The 20653-nt window shown below is 42.2% G+C and overlaps 2 protein-coding genes across 5 annotated transcripts; one reads left to right on the forward strand and one right to left on the reverse strand.

The window, feature by feature from the left end:
• Positions 1-8227: 8227 nt before the first annotated feature.
• Positions 8228-17478, reverse strand: CCNG2 (cyclin G2). Of its 4 annotated transcripts, XM_043906404.1 has the most exons (9): positions 17341-17478; positions 16225-16362; positions 15335-15472; positions 13636-13886; positions 13424-13502; positions 13237-13335; positions 11028-11233; positions 10705-10792; positions 9529-9667 (listed from the first exon to the last, which is right to left on the reverse strand). In XM_043906404.1, the coding sequence occupies exons 2-9, from the start codon at positions 16360-16362 to the stop codon at positions 9665-9667; spliced, it is 1002 nt and encodes a 333-aa protein (XP_043762339.1). In that variant the 5' UTR covers positions 17341-17478; the 3' UTR covers positions 9529-9664. The 4 variants fall into 4 exon arrangements, with proteins under 4 accessions (XP_043762336.1, XP_043762338.1, XP_043762337.1 ...); XM_043906401.1 differs by lacking the exon at positions 10705-10792 and having other exon boundaries at positions 8228-9667; XM_043906403.1 differs by lacking the exon at positions 10705-10792 and having other exon boundaries at positions 8228-9667; positions 16225-16399.
• On the forward strand, positions 16943-20056 carry LOC122696631 (basic proline-rich protein-like). The gene is made up of 3 exons (XM_043906887.1): positions 16943-17070; positions 17112-19000; positions 19895-20056. The coding sequence occupies exons 1-2, from the start codon at positions 16943-16945 to the stop codon at positions 17920-17922; spliced, it is 939 nt and encodes a 312-aa protein (XP_043762822.1). The 3' UTR covers positions 17923-19000; positions 19895-20056.
• The last annotated feature ends 597 nt before the right edge of the window (positions 20057-20653 follow it).

The raw sequence follows: 20653 nt of genomic DNA on the forward strand, positions 1-20653 counted from the left end.
TTGCAACCCTATTTAGCTGTAGCCCGCCAGGCTCCTCGCCCATGGGATTCTCCAGGCAAGAATGCTGGAGAGGGTTGCCATTTCCTTCTCCAGGGGATCTTCCCCAGAGGAACTCAAAAGGCAGCGCGGTTGTCCTAGGAATGTGGCCTCGGGCTGCGAGAAGCCAGCTAAACTTTGGCCAAGTTACTTAGTGTGGGATTTAAACGGAGTGTTCTTGCCAAGAGTTCTTACAGTTCTGAGTGTCTCTTCTTTGCAGATGAAAAAGCTAGTTCTCAGAGAAGTTATGTGGTGAGGTCCCTTGGAGATGCACCCACAGATCTCACTTCTAGAAAGAAACCGCACTTTCTGCAGCAAGGACAGCCTCCAGCTGCAGCCCCTTCAGGACACCCCTCAGCATTTGAGCTGGAGCCACACCCTTCTTGAATAATCCTGTCAGTGGCTGAGCATTGAGGGTGCTAGACCTGGCCGTTCCCACCCAACATGGGGCTCTTCTAATGGGTAACCTGGGTTCCCAAGGCCCAGGTTGGCTAAGGCTTGTCAGATTTGCCAGTTCCAGGCTCTCCCTGCCCAGCACTTCTTCCTCCCCATTTCTCATTCACATCCCCCAACATATTTATTGCACTTTAAAAAAAATTTTTTATTGAAAGATAATTGCTTTATAGAATTTTGTTGTTTTCTGTCAAACCTCAACATGAATCAGCCATAGGTATTCATATATCTCCTCCCTTTTGAAGCTCCCTCCCATGTCCCTCCCCATCCCACCCCTCTAGGTTGATACAGAGCCCCTGTTTGAGCTTCCTGAGCCACACAGCAAATTCCCGTTGGCTATCTATTTTACATATGGTAATGTAAATTTCCATGTTACTCTTTCCATACATCTCACCCTCTCCTCCCCTCTCCCCATGTCCATAAGTCTATTCTCTCTGTCTGTTTCTCCACTGCTGCCCTGTAAATAAGTTCTTCAGTACCATTCTTCTAGATTCCGTATATATGTGTTAGAATATAATATTTATCTCTTTCTGACTCATTTCACTCTGTATAATAGGTTCTAGGCTCATCCACCTCATCAGAAGTGACTCAAATATGTTCCTTTTTATGGCTGAGTAATACTCCATTGTGTATATGTACCACAATTTCTTTATCCATTCATCTGTTGATGGACATCTAGGTTGCTTCCATGTTCTAGCTATCGTAAACAGTGCTGCAAAGAACAAAGGGATACATGTGTCTTTTTCAATTTTGGTTTCCTCAGGGTGTACGCCTAGGAGTGGGATTGCTGGGTCATATGGTGGTTTTATTCCTAGTTTTTTAAGGAATCATCATACTGTCTTCCATAGTGGCTATATCAATTTATATTCCCACCAACAGTGCAAGAGTGTTCCCTTTTCTCCACACCCTCTCCAGCATTTATTGTTTGTAGTCTTTTTGATGATGTCCATTCTGACCCATGTGAGGTGATATCTCATTGTGGTTTTGATTTGCATTTCTCTAAGAATGAGCGATATTGAGCACATTTTCATGTGTTTGTTAGCCATCTGAATGTCTTCTTTGGAGAAATGTCTGTTTAGGTCTTTTCCCCTGCACTTCTGACTTCATCTCAGTATCTACTTCCTGAGGTCCCAAAATAATCACACGTGGCTTGTCCAAAACTATACTCACAGTAAATAGTTGCTCAAATCCTGACTCACACCATAGTTTCTGAATCCCATTAAGGTGAAAACCCTGTTGGAGACACTTGTATTTTAACCACTCAAAATCTTTAGCTAAAGGAAAGACTTTCTAAAGGTAGAAATGACAGAATGAGCTAGAAGGAAACAGGGATGTGAGGGGCCCTGAAAGGAGGATGGATTATCAGGGCCTCCCTGGAATGACTGAAATCATGGCAAATGATCTTTTAGTTCCAACCAGAAGACTAGAGAACCCATGCAGAGATGACGCCAGGATACTAACCCCATGCCGTGTACATATTTCAATGACTGTGTTTCTCACATTGCCTGGTAACTGATGTCTGCTTTTCCCTTTAGAGGCTGAGCTTCTCAATGGTATGGACTGTGGTTTGATTCTCTTTTGCATCCTCAGTGCTTAGAACAAAACTTAGCACATCATAGTAGCTCAGTAATAGTTGGATAAACACTTGAGTCTTATCTCAGCAGGGAAATAAGAGGATAGGGACAGTAGTGGGGTGATCATTTTTATAACCAGTGTTTACATAGGTACGTATCAGGCACTGTTCCAAATTTTTTAACACGTATCATCATGTCATTCAACCCACACAGGAACCCCACAAGGCAATATTGTAGGCAGTGATGTCTGGGAAGCAGACTCTGAGAGGAAGTTTAGGGTGCAGGATATTCATTAAGAAACAGTGCTGTGATTAGCACCTACGGCAGAGAAGGGAAGGAAGAAGCAAGTTTCGGGAAAGCAATTGAGCTGCAACACAGTGGCTCAAAGAGTAGAGTCTGCCTGCAGTGCCAGGGACCCAGGTTCAATCCCTGAGTCGGGAAAATCCCCTGGCAGAGGGCATGACATCCCACTCCAGTGTTCTTGCCTGAAGAATCCCATGGACAGAGGAGCCTGGTGGGCTACAGTCCATATGGTCACAAAGAGTCAGACACGACTGAAGCGACTTAGCACCAGCACCAAACCAGCTGCCCAATAGCAGCCTCAGCTACCCCATATGCAGCTCTGGGAACAGAATGATCCAGCTGAGTTGTTGAACCAAAGTGACCAAATCTTTACATTGGATTAGCCGAAAAGTTCGTTTGGATTTTCCTATAACTGTCTATGGAAAAACCCAAACGAACTTTTTGGCCAACTCAATAGGTCCTCCCACCTCAATCAGTCATCAGATGCAGGTCCTCCTGGGAGGGTGTGACTTTGGGTAAGGTTGCTGTCTGGGTCAGTAGTCTCAAAGGGGCCGTCTGTTGAAGGCTGTGTGCCAAAAGCCCTCGAAGCAGCTAGGGCATCAAGGCAGTACATTTTTGTGTCTGTCCGTCCATTATCAACCACTTTATTCAGCTGAAAAAACAGGCACAAACACTTTAATAGGGGCTTCCCTGGGGGCTCAGATAGTAAAGAAACTGCCTGCAATGCAGGAGACCCGGGTTTGATCCAGTACATTTCTGTGTCTGTCCATCCATCATCAACCCATTTATCCAGATGGAGAAACTGAGGTGCAAACAATTTAGCTAACACTCGATCAGCTCAGACAGTGAGTGGTCCAACAAGGATCAAACCCTGATAGTCTGCTGGGAGCCCATGTTCCTGTTCAGTACCACTTACCCTTGACTGAGGTATACTTACTGATACCAGTGGAAGTAGCCCTCCAAATGCCCTAATAATGATGTGAAATCCTAAGCTGGGAGAGAACGTGACTTCAATCTTGCCTGCATGGAGGTTTACCGTTGTCAACTATGAATCGCTGTGATCAGGAATGGAAAAGACACTGTCAGATGTGGTACATGTAGAAAAACGTTGATACGTGCTCTTACCCAGCATTATGCTAGACACCTTGAAGGATATAAAGGTCTACAAGAAGCTTCGGATTTAGGCAAAAGGATAAACCAGACACATGAATTCATTCTTCGGAAAAAAAATCCTAGAACAGTAGAAGGTAAGTAGCAAGTGATTGCTATGTTGGATAATGGTAAAACAGGCAAAGGGCAAGCAAACCTTTAACAAGACAGCCCTCTATTGTTACAAAGTTCCACCCCCCTTAACACTGAATGACTACCGGCCTTGGAATGCAAGATCATGATAAAGTATAACCTAAGTGTAACAAGAACTTGATGTACAAGGGTGGGGAAGGGCCCACAAACCTGAGTTCAAATAAGTTTCCAGATTTTGATGAGACCTCCTTTTTTCTGCTACTATACAGCCTTGAACTTTATGTTACCCCATATGATTAAGGACATTTAACTCCAAGGTGATTAAAGACATTTTAATTCTAAGCTTTTAGCCACTTTTCCTTCATATGGGTGAGAGCACTTAAAAATTGAACAACAGGAGAATACTGTGGTTTACTTTACTGGTATTATGAGTGGGATTTCCTTTATAGGAACTTTTATTTTTTATTATTTCTTTCATTCCAGAACTGTTTAATGAGTACCATCAACACTGAGGTAGTAGTTTAGCACATGGTTTGGCAGACAGACATGGTTTGAATTACAGACCTGCTCCTCACCAGATCTGCGTCAAAGTACTTCTCTAATTGTTAGTTTCTTCACATGAAAAAGTGGGACTAAAACAGTACTTGTCTAGTAGCATCGTGGGAAGGACTAAATAATTCAAGTAAGGTGCCTAGAACATATTAACTGAACAGTGAAATTATTTTTTATCAGTAACAGCAACAGTAGGAGGAGTTTGGCCCAAATACTATACTGGGTGCTGAAGCTTCAACAATGACAGGAAAGACAAGAATTCTCTGCCTTCCCAGGTCTGGCAGGTAAGATAAGCAGACAAACAAGGTATTAACCACTAGGATAAGAAAAATAGAGAGTTTTATAGAAATATGTTGCACTGGCAAGGAGAGGGAAGTAAGTTCCAGAAAGACTTCTTGAAAGAAAACACATCATCATATCCTTCGAAAGTATTATTTGCTGTATATTATTTGGTTCTGGACTAGAATGTAAGTTACATGAGGGTAGGGACTTTGCACATTGTGTTTGAGTCTGTAATATCAAGCCCTTAATGTGGTGCCTGACACATAAGAGGCATTCATATAGCTGGTGGTGAATGAGAGGACAAAGCAACTCCTAAGGTGATAAGTAGGAGTTTTCCAGATGAGGAAGACAGGAAAGGTATTCCAGACAGATGAAGGAATGTGCAAGAAGTCACAAGAGGGAGTGAAAGCACGGTGAATGGGAGGAACTGAAACACAACCAGGCTGAAAAGTGTGTGGATGTGAATGCCATAAGCGATGAGGCTGAGAAGAGACCAAATCAAGTAGGGTCTTGGAAGCTGTGCCAGGGAATCTGAGCTTGATGCTCAAGAGCAATGGGAAACCAACAAGGATTTTAATCAAAGAAAGAGTATAATCGGTGTGTTTCTTAGAGTTCATTCTTTATTCTGTCAATACACTAATAACTCAAATTTGAAGGAAAAAATAGACACCACACATAAGCATCAGTTCAGTTCAGTTGCTCAGTCATGTCTGACTCTTTGTGACCCCATGGACTGCAGCACACCAGGCTTCCCTGTCCATCACCAACTCCTGGAGCTTGCTCAAACTCATGTCCATTGAGTCAGTGATGCCATCCAACCATCTCATCCACTGTCGTCCCTTTCTCTTCCTGCCTTCGATCTTTCCCAGCATCAGGGTCTTTTCCAATGAGTCAATTCTTCGCATCAGGTGGCCAAAGTATTGCAGCTTCAGCTTCAGCATCAGTCCTTCCAATGAATATTCAGGGCTGATTTCCTTTAGGATGGACTGGTTGGATCTCCTTTTAGTACAAGGGACTCTCAAGAGTCTTCTCCAACATCACAGTTCAAAAGCATCAGTTCTTCAGCACTCACTTTTCTTCATGGTCTAACTTTCACATCCATACATGACTACACATAAGCAAAAGTAGGGGGAAAAAAAGTCACCTGTAATCTTACCACCAGAGATAACCACCGTTTGTCGCTAAGCAACCTGTGCGGTTATCTACTGCTGTGTAAGAAACCACCACAAAACCTAGTGGCCTAAAATAATGAGTCTGTGGGTTGATTGAGATCAGCTGGGTGGTTCCTCCACTTCCTGTGACTTAGCTGAAGATGCTCACACAAGCTGCTGAGCTGAAACATTTCAAGATGGCCTCTCGTTGCCAAGAGCCTCTCTCGGCATGAGCTCTGACATTCAGTAACCCAACCTGCTTCTTTGCAGCTCGGTGGCTGGCTTCCAAGAGAGATAAAAGGGAAGCTCTTGAAGCCTAGGCTTGCACATGCACTGAACTTCTTCTACTGCACATTAGTAAAGGCAAAGCCAGGCACAAGGTTGGCTGAAGTTCAAGGGGAACGGACTCCAGCATTGATGTGAAGAGAACCACGTCTGCACAGGGATGAGAGGAGTCACTGGCCATTGGGAAGCTATCTACCCCACATCCGATTTGCTAATCACAAAGTCAGTAAATCTGTGGACTGTTTCTGGTACAAACAATTAGAAAAACTCAGTTCAAAAGGGACAAATGCAAAACACATGGTTTGGCCATATAAGAATCTGATAAGTGGGTTGCTTAAATAAACTGACACTTGTCACACATGCAAGGGCAAGTGGGAGGCAGGGGAGAACATCATATTATTTAGAATCCAGTGTGCATGTACATGCTTAGTCGGGTCCAACTCTTTGCAACCCTATGAACTATAGCCTGCCAAGCTCCTCTGTCCATGGGATTCTCCAAGCAAGTATATTGCAATGGGTTGTCATGCCCTCCTCCAGGGGGTTGACCAAGGATTGAACCTGGGTCTCTTGCATTGCAGGCAGATTCTTTACTGGGGAAGCCCAGTGAAAGAAACTGAAGGAAAATGGCAGATCCTAGACCAAGAAAATGGTTTAAATTGTTGTGAGAAGTATTCTGGAACCAACGCCTCTGTACTTAACCTGAGTATTAACCCTTGAGTGTAACAGGTGGATGAAACATGCTATTTGTCCAATCTCGCTTCCCAAGGGTCAGATGGGTGGCGACCACAGGATCAGGGGGAGCCACAGGTCAGCACAGTTCACTGCCGGAAGCAGGGAACTATGGGCACCACATCCCAGGAAATGACAGAATCGAGACCTGAAAGGCTGAATCTCTTGCCAAATCAAGGGGCAAGGATGAGACCAAAATGGCAGCCTTTTCATTACCTCTGCTAAAAATGGGTCAGGAGACTTGATTCTCAGTTTTATTCCTATTATAGGAAGCCACCTTGTTGAATGGCCCAAGAAGGGCTTAATCACGCTCTTGTCCTTGTCTGTGAGTATACTTGATAATGCCTACAAAGGACAGTGCCTCTCAAGTCCCACCTTGATTCTTCATCCCCACATCACCTTCATCCCTTCTTGGATTTCTGCAGGACTCCTGAGTGCTCTCCACCTGCTCCACTCCATCTCCCACACAGCTGCCAGTTACTTTTTTTAATACGTATTTTGTAGCTCTAGGAAATGGCAAGGAAAAAAAAAAAAAAGGGATGCAATGTTCTGATTATGAAGAGACTTGTATGTCACAACATGGACTTTACCCTAATTGAGAGATAGTTTTTCAGGACAGATTTGCATATTTGAATAAGATTTGCATATTTAAAAAGGATATCTAGGCAGCAAAGCGAGGGGATCAGAAGAAAGCCTCGAGTCTGAGAGATCAGTAAGATATGGTAGTATTCCTGCTGATAAGAGTAAGGGTCTGAACCAAGCTAGAGGAAGAAAAGTGGAAAGAGAGTAGATACACAGTATAAATGACAAATGGTGGCCTCCATGCAGGAGGCATGAGGCCAGAGGAAACAAGGGGTCAAAAAACCAAAACATTTTGCAGAAGCAGCATTGTAAGTCAATGAAGACTTAAAAAAATCTTAAAGCAGAACATATTGTTTACTACTTGCCAAAATTACTTGCTAAGAGGTTGAGGGTTACAGAGATTCTCCACCAGGAGGATAGGAAACCATTCCCCTGTCTACAGGGGAGAAGAGGTATTACAAGATGACCATATTCAGTATATCTCATTTTCTAACTAACTAAAGAAAACAAAAGTCTACAAATACCAAACTAGATGGGGATATCATGCAAAAAAAAAAAAAAAAAAAAGAAAAAAAGAAAACCTACTACTTGCTTATCAAGCCTAAAGCTTGGAAAAAGAGATCACAAGAGCCAGAGGCTGCCTAGGTCCAGTCAGAGTTGACACCCCTGTGTGCATATTCACCAAGTGACCTTCTGAAGACAATCTGGCTTGTCTGCAGAAAGACTGTACTAACCTGCCAACCTGAGCATTCTGGTCTACTTGATATCTGTTGGATTTCACTATAAACTAATAGACATTCAGGTTAATACGTCACTCTTTCATTTAATGAGTTCACCCCAGAGAGGTCAACTCTCCAATGACAAGATTCACTTTCAGTATCTCCAAGGCTGAGGGCCAAACTGCAGTGAGGGACTTCTAGTAAGGGAAAGGGCTCTTCCTGTAGGCACTCCAGGCTTACCCCAGGCCTCCTCACTGATATACAGCAAGCACTTTTTCACCAGAGAGGTAAAAATTAAAATGTGACTGCAAACAAGGAATAGCATTTGTTAATATTTTTATTTTGAGTTGTAATCTATTACTTCAAAAAGATTCACTTCAAAAGAAATCCAATGGATGTTGACTTACCAGTAAAGAAGTAAGTCATCACTATATGAGTTATAATACAGGATACACAATAAATTATATTTACATGCAATGACTAGACTATCACACACACACGGTAAAAAAATACAGTATTTTATGTACATTTTTAAAGATTTACACTTTCATATACAGTTTATAAAGTTTAAAAAAGTTCTCTGTACAAAATCTCATGTGTACAGAGTTTATAAATCCCTTTTCTTATGGCTGTACCACCACACAAATATGCTTAAAACTGTAATTCTACAAACACTTAGGTTTCTTTTTTACAGTTCATATTCTTGGCACCCATATACAATACCGTTATTTTTGAAATGTGAATTACCAAGGAAATAAAACATAATCATGCAGACTTCTCTAATAGAAGAAAATGAGATAAAATGTGCTACTAGATCAACATTTATCCATTCCATAGTTACCTAGTTCTGTTCAACCTGCTGCACTGCTTTCATACAAGTACATGCAAAACTAGCAGATCTATGGAGTGCTTTAAAAACATTAAAATAATACTATAGTCTGACAATACTTAAGCATTAGGAATGCAACTATCCAACTACTCTAGTCTGCTGCTTATTTCTGCTTTGGCAGAAACCTCAAGGAAATGAAGATACTACACACTAAAATCACAGAAAAGTCAATATTCTAACTCCTACTAAATTTCTAAAGTCTGCATCAGAGAGTACATTGATCATTTAAAAGACAAAAACAACCGAAAAGGTGTTTGACATTTAAGAGTATATTCTCTGCTGTGAGAGTGGGGGGGAGGGAGAGACCTAAGATAAACCATTAAAGGATCAGCCATCGTACCTGCTAAGGCGGCACTTTCACACTCCCAATCTGTTTCCGTAAAGACACCTGAAAGCTTTATAAAAAGTGGACGCTACACTACTCATCTTTTAAAAATCATCTTGAAAAGTAGTAAATTGAAGTATCAGCACCTTCCCTCCTCCCCCAAGTAGCTAAAGATCAATGAGAAAAATAAAGTGCCAATGTCTAAAGTATTGTTAATTGTTTAAGAGGCACTAACCCATTTGATGGCTTAGGATTAAGTATGAAAATAGGCCAGATCTGATCTGAATAATAAACAGAAGGCAGGTATCCAGAGTCGATGCAGTTCCTGCCTGGATGGGGTGGACCAGGAAGCGACCTACTCCCTTTATTGCTGTGAAACCTGTACCCACACTTAGAACTCGGGCCCAGGACAATGAGATTTCTAAGACGGGAAGCACAGTGTCTGCGCCACTTTGAAGCTGAAGAAGAACGTGCACTCTTGATCCCGGTGAGGGGAGCTGCTGAGGCTCTCTTCTCCACAACTCATGTCTTCACAAGAGTCCTCACTGAAAGGAAGAACAGAGAAGAGGGTCGTTATTTAAACACACTCAAATGTCACACAGGCAAAATTAAACTGCTGAGCAAGCAGTTCTAGTCTCAGGATTTTTACATTCAAAATTTAAACTTTACAGAGACAAAATATAACTTAGAAGGCCTTCCTTCTAAGGAAAGTCTACTGTAATCTCCTTAGAAAATACAGATTCACTTAAGCGGTTTAAACTAATTACCTCTTGCCAAACTAATATTCTTGTACCAAGCAATACTAACTAGAATTCTAAAATATTTTAAAAGTATTTAAAATCCAATGAAAAGTGAAGTGAAAGTATTAAGTTGCTCAGTTGTGTCTGACTCTTTGCAACCCCATGGATTGTAGCCTTCCAGGCTCCTCTGTCCATGGAATTCTCCAGGCAAGAATACTGGAGTGGGTAGCCATTCCCTTCTTCAGGGGATCTTCCCAACCCAGGCATCAAACCCAGGTCTCCTTTACTGCAGGCAGATTCTCTACCATCTGAGCCACCAGGGAAGCCCTTAAATCCAATAAACACAGATTAATAACAAAGTCCTATCACATGTCTTTCTCGCATCAATAATCGCATCACTGATCTTCTCAAATATCAAACCAAGAGACCAACAAGCTATTAAAATGGTACTTTTGGTCTTTTCTTCCTACAGCATAAAATGGTCAAATTTAATAAAATTAAGTTCACTTTACTAACAAAAATAAATTCTGAATAAGACAAAGGCATCTGACAAAACTAAAAATATCCTCGGAACTCAGCTCCATCAGTAATGGCAGTTCCCTTTAGTTTCCAGTCATTTAACCCACAGCCTCTTCCCACAGTACCATTTTAGGAATTCATACTAACGTTAAAAAGCCCAGAATGCTATTTGCTTGTTTTCTTAACCAAACTGAATTTCAAAGAGCAAGCGAGATGGGAAAAAAACAGTTTTTAATAAGGGAGGAATGAAATAAGTCACAGAAAAACAAATACAGTATGATGTCACCTGTATATAGAATCTAAAAATAAAAAACAGAACTCACAGATGCAGAGAACAGATGGGTGGTTGCCAGGGGTGAGGGGAGGGGGTGGTGACGATGGCCAAAAGGTACATGCTTCCAGTTACAAGCCCTGGGGAGGTAATGATGTATAGGATGCTGGTTTGTTGTTTTTTTCATAAAGAAAAAAGTTGGGGCGGGGGGTACACTTCCCACCTATTACCTATTTTAGTAAAAACTACTTTTGGTTAATTTTCTCACCCAAAGAAATGATGCCATTGTCGGGGGTGGGGGGGGGGGCTCTGATATACAAAAATCAGTCTTAGTCTGGGCAAGTCTAATTATAATTAGTCAAGGAACCTGCTTACCTTTCACTTTCATCAAAACAGCCCCCCTCTGGTATTGTCGGCAGCTCAGGAACACTGTAATAACTGTTGTGGAGGTTCTGGGCTGTGCGCCTTGAAACGATCCAAACCAGCTTCTTAAGATCTGGTTTACAACATTCAGGAGAAGAATATTCCGCTAGGCATTTAGAAACTAACTCCCTCCAGTAAACAAACTCGGAGTCATTCACCTGAAAAAAAAAAAAAATTTTAAGTGTAGAGGTTATGACAGTGGTTCCCAAACCTTGCTATACCTTGGACATACCCTGTGATTCTTAAAAAATACTGTGCCTGGCTCCCACCCCCCAGATACTTTTACTTAATTGGTACGGGGGTGTCATCCAAGATTTTTTTAAAGCTCCCCAGATGATTCTTATATGCAGTCAAAATTTGATAACCACTGCTTCAGGTGAGGAGCAGCACAGGTATAAAATATTTCCAGAGGATTCTGCCTATGTTAAGAAAACACACTGCCTATAAACAACAGGTCTGTTAATACACCAATTGTCAAGTATATTCTTTGATAGTCACAATGCAAAGGAATTTAACAAAATTTAGGTTTCTGTAACATAGCTTTAATTGGACTGCTAAAATATACATTTATGTTAAAACACCAGATATATGTGAAAGGAGAAGTTAGAAATACAAGAGAAAAGGAATTTCCCCAGACGGGCACAGTTCCTCCACCACTGGGGAGTGCCCCAATTTATTTCAAGGAATCAATTTTCACCGAAGACTGTTTCCAAATAACAATACCATAAGAGGTTTAGATCTAAATTAATAAATTCGGCACTGAAACAAAAGCTGGAAGTCAGCTGTTAAAATGCTTCACACTGCATGTATCTGATCACAAACGGACGAGGATTTTGTGTCATCTTGGCTTCCGTTTCCACCGAATCCAGCCACATCTTAATCCCCTTGCAACCTGGCTTCTCATTCTCCCGACATCAGCTCCTACATGCCAACTAAGCTCCTTCGATTCTCATTACTCTGGGCCTCTCACCAAAATTCAATACTCTTGACCACTTCCTTCTTGAAAACTTCTTTCCCACCTGAATGCTTATACTTGTGTATTCCACGTTCCTTCACTTGGATCCTAACAGGGAAACTGCCAACACCGAAAATCCAGAGCTTTAACTGTCCCCTAAGCAAGGGACTCTTAGGTTTCAACTATTATTCCTCATGAGAAATTCCTAATCTCAATCTCCAACTATAATTTATATTGGCAAGAATCTGCTAGACACCTACCTATCAGGCAGGTATACAAGTACCTAAAATCATACTTCTTTGACGTTAACTTCTCCGAAATTTCCCTCAATGGTACCAATATTCTCTCCATTAGGCCCACATCTTGGTCATCCCTGACTCCTTGCCTCATTTCCATGCTTGGCCTCTAAAAACTAGAGTGAGATACCCTTATTCCTGCTTGTGACTAGCACCTAGATATTCTATCTACAAACCTACCCTGACCGGATTCCCAAACACTTCCAGTCCACCAACCTCCTGGTCATACACCTTGGCTGCCCAAACTTTCAGTGTCTGACATTCTTTTTGGTACAGCCAGGCTCCCAGTCATCATGCCTCACGTGGTCTAGCCTACTTCTCTGCTAACCAAACTTTCAAGTACATCTCTGTTTAGAGGCACAGACCCTGCCTTGTGTTCAGTTCCATACTTCTCCAGCCAGACTACCAGTTTAAGAAAAATGACTGTGATTGTTTGGTTTACATCTCTTTGTGATTGAAAAAAATTATCAGGCTGGCTTGACAAAGGAGTTTAAAAACAAAAACACAGTTGATGTTATTTTGGTAATGCTACTAATGGGACAATGTCTCAGTCCTATAGATGTACTGGGATGCTGTTGGTATACTTACTGAGTTGACTTCTTAGTATGCATTTTAGAACAATGTATGCAGGGCAATACAGACCACTGTACTACCAACTGGCAAGAAGACTAGGGAAGGAATGTCTGAATACAGAAAGAGGCTAGGCTAAGTGATCAGATTCCCTTCCAGCTTAATACCGTATTGAGTTGAAGCTGCATTTGGAGAAGAACATCAACACACTTAAGATACAAGCAAAAAATGAATAAAAATTAAGAGCCCAATAAAGTGTTAATGATCATTAAGTCATCACAGAAAAAATAAACCACCAGGAAGAAATTTGCTCTGAAGAACAAGTTCTGAAGATATTTACCTTGGAATGTTTTTTAACAAGCAGGAGAATTTCCAACAATTCAATGGATTTCAAAGTTTCTACTTCCAAATTGAGAAGGCACAAAGCTAGTATGGATGGCTACAAGAAAAAAAAGTAAGAAAAATAAATTTTTTTTAAAATTCAAAATAGAAACTGAGATATATATATAAGTAAGAAATTGACTTACTTTTGCTTTTGAAAAGGTAAGTCGGCAGCAGCAAGCTTTCAGCTGAGCTTCTAATTTATCAAGGCTCAGTATTTCTTTCCTATACAATGAAAAAGAAAGAATAAAATGTTTATTAAACTGGAAGGTATAAAAATATTCACTGGCATGCTAATTCTTTACTGTTACTTATAGCAATGCTGAAGTACAAAATTTTCATTTTTAATCCCACTGACCTTTCTGAAGTATGACAAAGTACGATAGTATGGTATAAGTGCAAAAAGTTTAAGGCAGTAGTAGCTTCGAATTCATAGTGCAATTTTTCTGATATTATTTTTTCCATCCGCTTTATGTCAGAAGCAGTACATTTACATTGGCTAATCCGGATCACATCATGAGTAGATGGAATATTGCATTCTTCTTCAACTATTCTAGCAGCCAGCAAAAAACAACAGACTCCAATGCAAGACAAATGCTTAGGTTTCACCTGAAAAACAAGGAACAAAAGGTTTCTTCCAACAATTGTCACTTTAACTTCGCAAAGCAGACGAAAATACTGTATTGAGTATACTCATTAAAATACTGTAATGAGCCCCTACTCTTAAGATAGAACATGATCAAACTGCTTCCTTGTATTTACCCTTACATACAATTATACTTAACCGTTTTTACATTTTAAGCTGTCTTAACCTCCCTTTAAAAAACAGAAAAAAACATTTTGAGCATTTAAACGTGGCTAAAAAAAAAAAAAATGCAAATTCAAAAGCTGTTTTTAAATACACTGTATTTCTAACTTACAAAACTCATAATAGTACAATCTCCCCCAAAATAAATTAAGCGTAACACCAAGAAAATATACTTCTTTGGATATAAAAGTAACACATTCATCTTTTTATCTTATCTATTTAAGAATCATCCTATGCCTCAATGCAAATCTGCCCCAAGAGAGCTACTGCATCAGACGTGCGGAGTGCAGCAGATGTAAAAGCTGCCATGGACAGATGGCTGCCCTTTTCTCTTCAGTGCCCTGAAAACTGACCCAGCAGCTGACAGGAATCCTACTGGCAGAAGAATAACATTTTTCTAACAGTTACTGATCAGTGTTTTTTTTAATTTATTTTTAACTGTAGTTGAATTACAATGTTATATATATTACTGCTGTTCAGCAAAGTAACTCTGTCAATACATACACATATATACGAATATACATTCTTTTTCATATTATTTTCCATTTTGGTTTATCACAGGATATAGAGTATAGTTCCCTGTGCTACATAGTAGGGCCTTGGTATTTATCCATTTTATATATACCAGTTTGCATCTGCTAATTCCAAACTCCCAATCCAACTCTCTCCCACCCCTCTGGACACCTCCAGTCTATTCTCTTTGTCCTTAATTCTGTTTCTGTTTTATAGATAGGTTCATTTGTGTCATATTTTAGACTCCACAAATAAGTGAAATTGTATGAGTTGCTGGTAACTGTTAAGACTGTGGGCTCCCTGCTTCCAAAAGGTTTCTCATGGGGAAGGCACTCAGTCACCTTTAACATACTGCTATACTTCTACTTGCCATGTTTCAGGCGTTTAAAAATACCTAGGCTTAACAGAAACATACTGGGAAATGAAAATATGAAAACCTTATTTTGAGAGCTGTGTATATACAGAACACCCAAAAAAAGTAGTCTTCATTGTGTCACGTCTTCAAAGAGAAGGTATGTAGAAGATACAGCAAAACCTAACTTAAGATACAACAATACACTGACTTTTGCAGTCTCTTAATCTGAACTAAAGATCACAACTCTGATTATTAAAAATGCTTATGTATAATAACAAATACATTCATTTACCAAATAGTTATTGAATCCTTTATGCTAGGCATTGTGCTGGACACCAGGTATTAAAAAATGAAGTTGTGTTTACGAAAATGATAAAATACCTTCATAAGAGCCAAGAATCTGTCCAAAATATTGACAGCCAAGACAAAAGTTTCAGTGCAAGATCCAAAAAAGTTGGTTAAACTCCTCAAATCTTCGACTTTGGCATTTCTCAATCTTGGACACAAAGTGTTATCTGTCTGCAATAAAAACCAAAAGCCAAAGTTTATGCCTGTCTTAGAACTAGAATGGATAATACACACAGATTCAAAGAAGGTAATTGTTTCAGTTAATCTTCAAGAATATGGGAGGCAGAGTGCTATCACTGAACCAAAGCGCTGCAGTTTTTCAGATACAAAATGTGTATACAGCACCAATTTTTAAAAATGTACATCACATAATTGGGCAAATCACACAAAAAACATATATACATCATCAGAAACATTCAACAATTCAATATAAAGCAAACTGCTGCCGGACTTCCAGAGGGTTACAGCAAATATAATCCAATTCCCTTGTAATGGACACATAGAAGGTTCCTTGTTTTCTTTTATTAAAAAAAGAAAAACCACTTAAGAGCCTACAATACAGAAGTATTGCATAGGCAGAGGGTATTTCCATAAATGACCTGCTCAATTTCCACGGACTCTCCCACTCAGAAGCTGCAAACTGGGAGTGTCACTTCTGACGCCACACTTCCCTAGAGTTAGTATCGCTCTCATTCTTGCTAAGAAACAAAACCAACGACCCTGTATTAAGATTTATCTTAATACTCTAGGAAGATCAATTTTGGTCTTAAGAAATTTTGCAGCCTTTAGTCCAGACTCAACTAAAATTAAAAAATAAATGTGTCTGTGTGTATGTGTGTATATACACACACACACATGTATTTTTAAAGTCCTCCCTAAGCCCCGTCAGCGGCTGCCGCAAGGTATCTTTCCTGGGAACTTACCTCCGGGGTGGCCTCGATCAAGCTCAGCCCTTTTTCTCGAGGTTGGAATCTCTGTTCCTGCTCTAGGTAGAGGTTCAACAATCCGAAGAGCTGGACACCTTCGCGACCGGCCAAGTACTCTGCCCCTAAATCCTTCATCTGCAGCAAAGACACCACACACACAGTTCAGTGTACCCTGGGGGTGGCAGGGGTGAGCGAGGGAGAGCACAGAAGAGCAGGGGTTAATACCTCCAGCGAGGGGCGCCCCAGCCCCCGGCGAGAAGCGGGTGAGGGGACCAGTCACGTCCAGCCGAACCCGGCGGAATCCTCCCCCGCGGCCAGGGAGGTGTGCAAGGGGGAGGGGCCGCGGGCACGTCCGCCGGCCAGCGCTGGGTCAGGCCGGCCAGCCCCGGCCTCGCGGCAGTTTCACAAGCAGGAAACTGTCGCCGGGGCTGCGGTGTCCGAACGGTCCGCCCCACCTGAAGTCGTGGGGCCAGGGGCTTCTGCCCAGTGGAACGCACCTGGGGCTCCGAGAGCAGCGGATCCCCGGGGTAAGGGCTTTGCACAATGCGGGGGGATGGGGAAATAAAGTCTCGCGACTGAACAAAGAACCGGAGGGAGGAGACTCCAGGGCCCCGCCCCTCCCGCGGAGCCCGGCTCCAAAAGCCCCTCTCGCAGGAGTCCAGCCCCCAAGCCTTTCCCATCCGCATCGACTGCGCCCCCTCGGAACAAAACCGGAATGCCAGAGACCTCGGTTTCAGAAAGCGCTGGGGTGGCGCGGCCCAGCCGATCGGGGTCCAGGGGGGGGCAGAAAACCCAGCCCGTCCCGTGCCCGGACAACACCCGTCCATCCCCGATTCCACAACTGTGCGGAGACCAAGAGCTGTCAACCCAAGATTCACCCCAAGGAGCCCCCCTCTGACAAAACAAGGGGGGGGGGAGGCACCAAAGAACTGCCTCCAGCCTCCTCGACACTCCACGCATCCCATCAGCATCTCTCCGCCCCCGGCTGCCCACTGCCCCAGGGCTGAGGGCAGGACCGGAACTGCCCCCCAGGCTGAGGGATGGGCACTGACATCAGTCCCCGCAACCCCGACCAAGAACAAAGAAACTGCAATCCCGGCTGGGCCCACTTACCGTGCTGGAGCCGCGCCTCCACCGGCCCGCGGCGTCACGGTCGGAGGGGACTGGGCGCGGCGGGGGCGTCCGGACCAGTCTCCGAGCTCAGAGACCTGCCTCCTCAGCGGTGTCCCCGGACCGGCATCCGACCCTTCCCACCCCCCGCCACCGGCGCTTTGGCCTCACAGCCCCGGCTTCATCCCGCTGCCCGCGCGCCCACCCTCCTGCTGGGGCGCTGCGCCGGACCCTCTAGGCCAGGCCGACTGCGGGCTCTACCGCCGCTGCCGCCGCCGCTGCTGCGGATGCAGAAGCAAACCCCTTGTTTTTGTTTTGAGTTTCCGACGCCCCCAAGGGGGCGGGGCACGTGACTCCCCGCGGAGGGATCCGCCGCAGCCGCAGCAGACGGGAAAAAGAGTTCCGCCTCTAAGCATCTGTCTCCAGTCAGCTTTGTGGCTTCGTCGACTCGCTATTGCTTTGCTGAACCAATCCTCCCTCTCGGTTCCAGGGCGGAAGACGGAATCTGGGCACCGACTTTATTCGTCGATTGATCCCAAAGAGGAAAGAGAAGGGGTGTTAGGAGCGAGGGGCGGAAGGAGATAGGTTCTGGCCGCATCGCACCTTTTAAAGGTCCCCGATTTGTTTTGTTTTCGCTGTTTTGAAAAGTCCGCCCAAAGTAGCCAGTTCCCTGATTGGATACTGGTGGGCGATCAGACTGCTGAAGCTCCAATTCAATCTCGAGTCTCGATTGGCTAACTGATTAGCCCTTGGGCTCTCTGATTGGTTGTTACCGAATCTTGCGCCTCTCTCTGCCTTGGGGGCCTTAGCAACTCTGAGGTCTGGATTGCGCATGCCTGAGTGGACCACTTCGGAGGAATTACTGACCTACCCGCGGGTCTGCGCATTCCTTCCAGCATTTCCCTCAAGACCGTCGCCTGTCCCGTTCTCCAGAGAATCTCACGTTCGGCTCTCACCTCCCCATAGAGCTGAAACAGCTAACCTTTGTGATAACGTCTTCCACCACAGGAGGATTTTTCTCCGTTCCTTCTTTATTTTGTTCTGCAGGTCCATTTTGAATCAAATTATTGTAAAATTTTTCATTATTTACTAGTAATATTTACTAGTAAAATGCCAGTATTTACTAGTAAAATGCTATCATCTTTGATTTAAAGTTTTCCTACCAAAAGAAAAAAAAAATGGAAAAGATACGTAAAACAGGATTGGCAAAAAGAGTTGTTGAAACTGGGGAATGGATACAAGAGGGTTTGTTATACTAGTCTTTCTACTTATGTGTACCTTGAAATTTTCCTGTAATAAAAATAAATATTCAGTGAAGGGACTTAAAAAGTTACCCGTGCACATTGATGGTGGCAGGCAATCGTCTAATAATAGCACACCTCCTGAGGTTGTACTGTTGTTTTAATGAAGACTCAAGAGAGGCTTCTTGGTCCTTGGTCACCTGTAAATTATCATTTATTGTCCATTATAATTAGACTTGTTATTAAGAGGAGACACTTCTCTTAAGGTGGGGCAAAAAGCAAAGCAAAGACTGCCTTAGGCGGGAGAATCTTTCACACGGAGCATCTCTGAAAGATGTTAAAAGGCTCCCCTCCAACATTTATAGTTACTTTCTTTACCTTCTCTTGCTTCCTCCCTGGCCGTCTGCTCAACAGGCAAATCAGTAAATAGCACGTTCTCCTGTTCTACTCTAAATAATAATCAACTAGCCCCTAGGAAGTGATTTTTCTGCCCTTCTGTATGTTTTCTGTGAATTGTTGGTTACTTGTAAAACATGGGAAGGCATGTGACATAGATTTCACAACAGCTTGCTCTTTTTTTCCAGAGCAGCTGAGGAATTTTAGAAATAGATCCCTTTGCATATAAACCAGGGCTAGACAAACGTGTCTGCAGCGCAGAGCAGCTGCAGGGAGGCCAGCTCGGGAAACTAATCCTGCTATTTCAGAGTTGTGACTTGGTTCAAGGTTTTGGAAAATTAAAACAATTACATTAAGAGACTGCTTGTGATTAGCAGTTTCCAAAATTTTATTCAATGTGTGTTAGATCTATGAGATGTGAAAACTACTACTTTTGTCTGATATAAACTTTCTGGAAATCTTTGCTGAAAAACATAAAAGAGTGCATGTAACTAACACGGAAAATAGAACTAAGATTAGAATTACATATATATACATGATAGCTTGTTTTACAGTGTACAAAGAGACTCAGTGAACAGAGTTCAGAGAGAGACAGAAAAGAGCTGGTTGGAAAACATTCACCATGAAAAAGGAGAGTATGATTTCTTTGAACATGATGGAGATTGGGGACTTTTCTTCAAGAAGAAGGGCAAAAGTAGAAGAGGAACATAAACTATAGAATAAGTGATATGAAGCAGGAAATGTAAATCTTCTATGTGGTAGGAGATTTTTTAAATAATAGAGAAGATATAAGACAAAAAGGAAGAGATGGAGATATTGGCCTTTGCCTACATCACTGTTACAAAGGTCTACAAAATGTATAGAAATAGTATACAAAATGTATGCTATTTATAATTGTGGTTTTATGTGTCTTCTAACAGGCAGCTTCTTGAATGAGAAGCAATTCTCTCCAGAAAGCTTTGAAAATGGTGTTGAATTTCCTGCTCTTCAGAGGCCCTGTTCAGTATAGAAAAGACTGATCCAGTTGTCTAATATGGAGCCCCTTGTCCATTTTAGTCCACTTATCTTTTTAAGATAAAGGAAAGCAATCATTAAAAAATAATTGGTCTCGTATTAAATCTTCCTTTAAAAAAAAAATCTTCTTTTTTAAAAAATTTATTTTTAATGAAAGGATAATTGCTTTATAATATTTTGTGGGTTTCTGCCATACGTCAATATGAATCAGTCATAGGTATACATATGCCCCCCTCTTTCTTGAACCTCCCTCCCACCTCCCACCCCATCCCAACCCTCTAGCTTGTCACAGAGTGCCAGTTTGAGTTTCCTGAGTCACACAGAAAATTCCCACTGGCTATCTATTTTACATGTCGTCATGTTTATGTTTCCATGTTACTCACTCCATTGGGGCCACCCTCTCCTCCTGCCCCCCCACCCCCACAAGTGTCCGCAGATCTGTTCTCTGTGTCTGAATCTCCACTGCTGCCCTGCAAATGGGTTCACCAGTACCATCTTTCTAGATTCCATATGTATGTGTTAGTAGACAATATTTGGGGGGGGGGGGACCTCTTTTAACAATGATTATCTTCTGGAATAGAAAATGATATAAGTCTTCTCTTTTTACTCTGCTGATTTATTTAGATGTTTGTGAATTTTTTTAAATTTTCTTAATGACAGCCTTT

The sequence above is a fragment of the Cervus elaphus genome, chromosome 6, assembly GCF_910594005.1.
Source record: "Cervus elaphus chromosome 6, mCerEla1.1, whole genome shotgun sequence".
NCBI classification, from domain to species: Eukaryota; Metazoa; Chordata; class Mammalia; order Artiodactyla; family Cervidae; genus Cervus; species Cervus elaphus.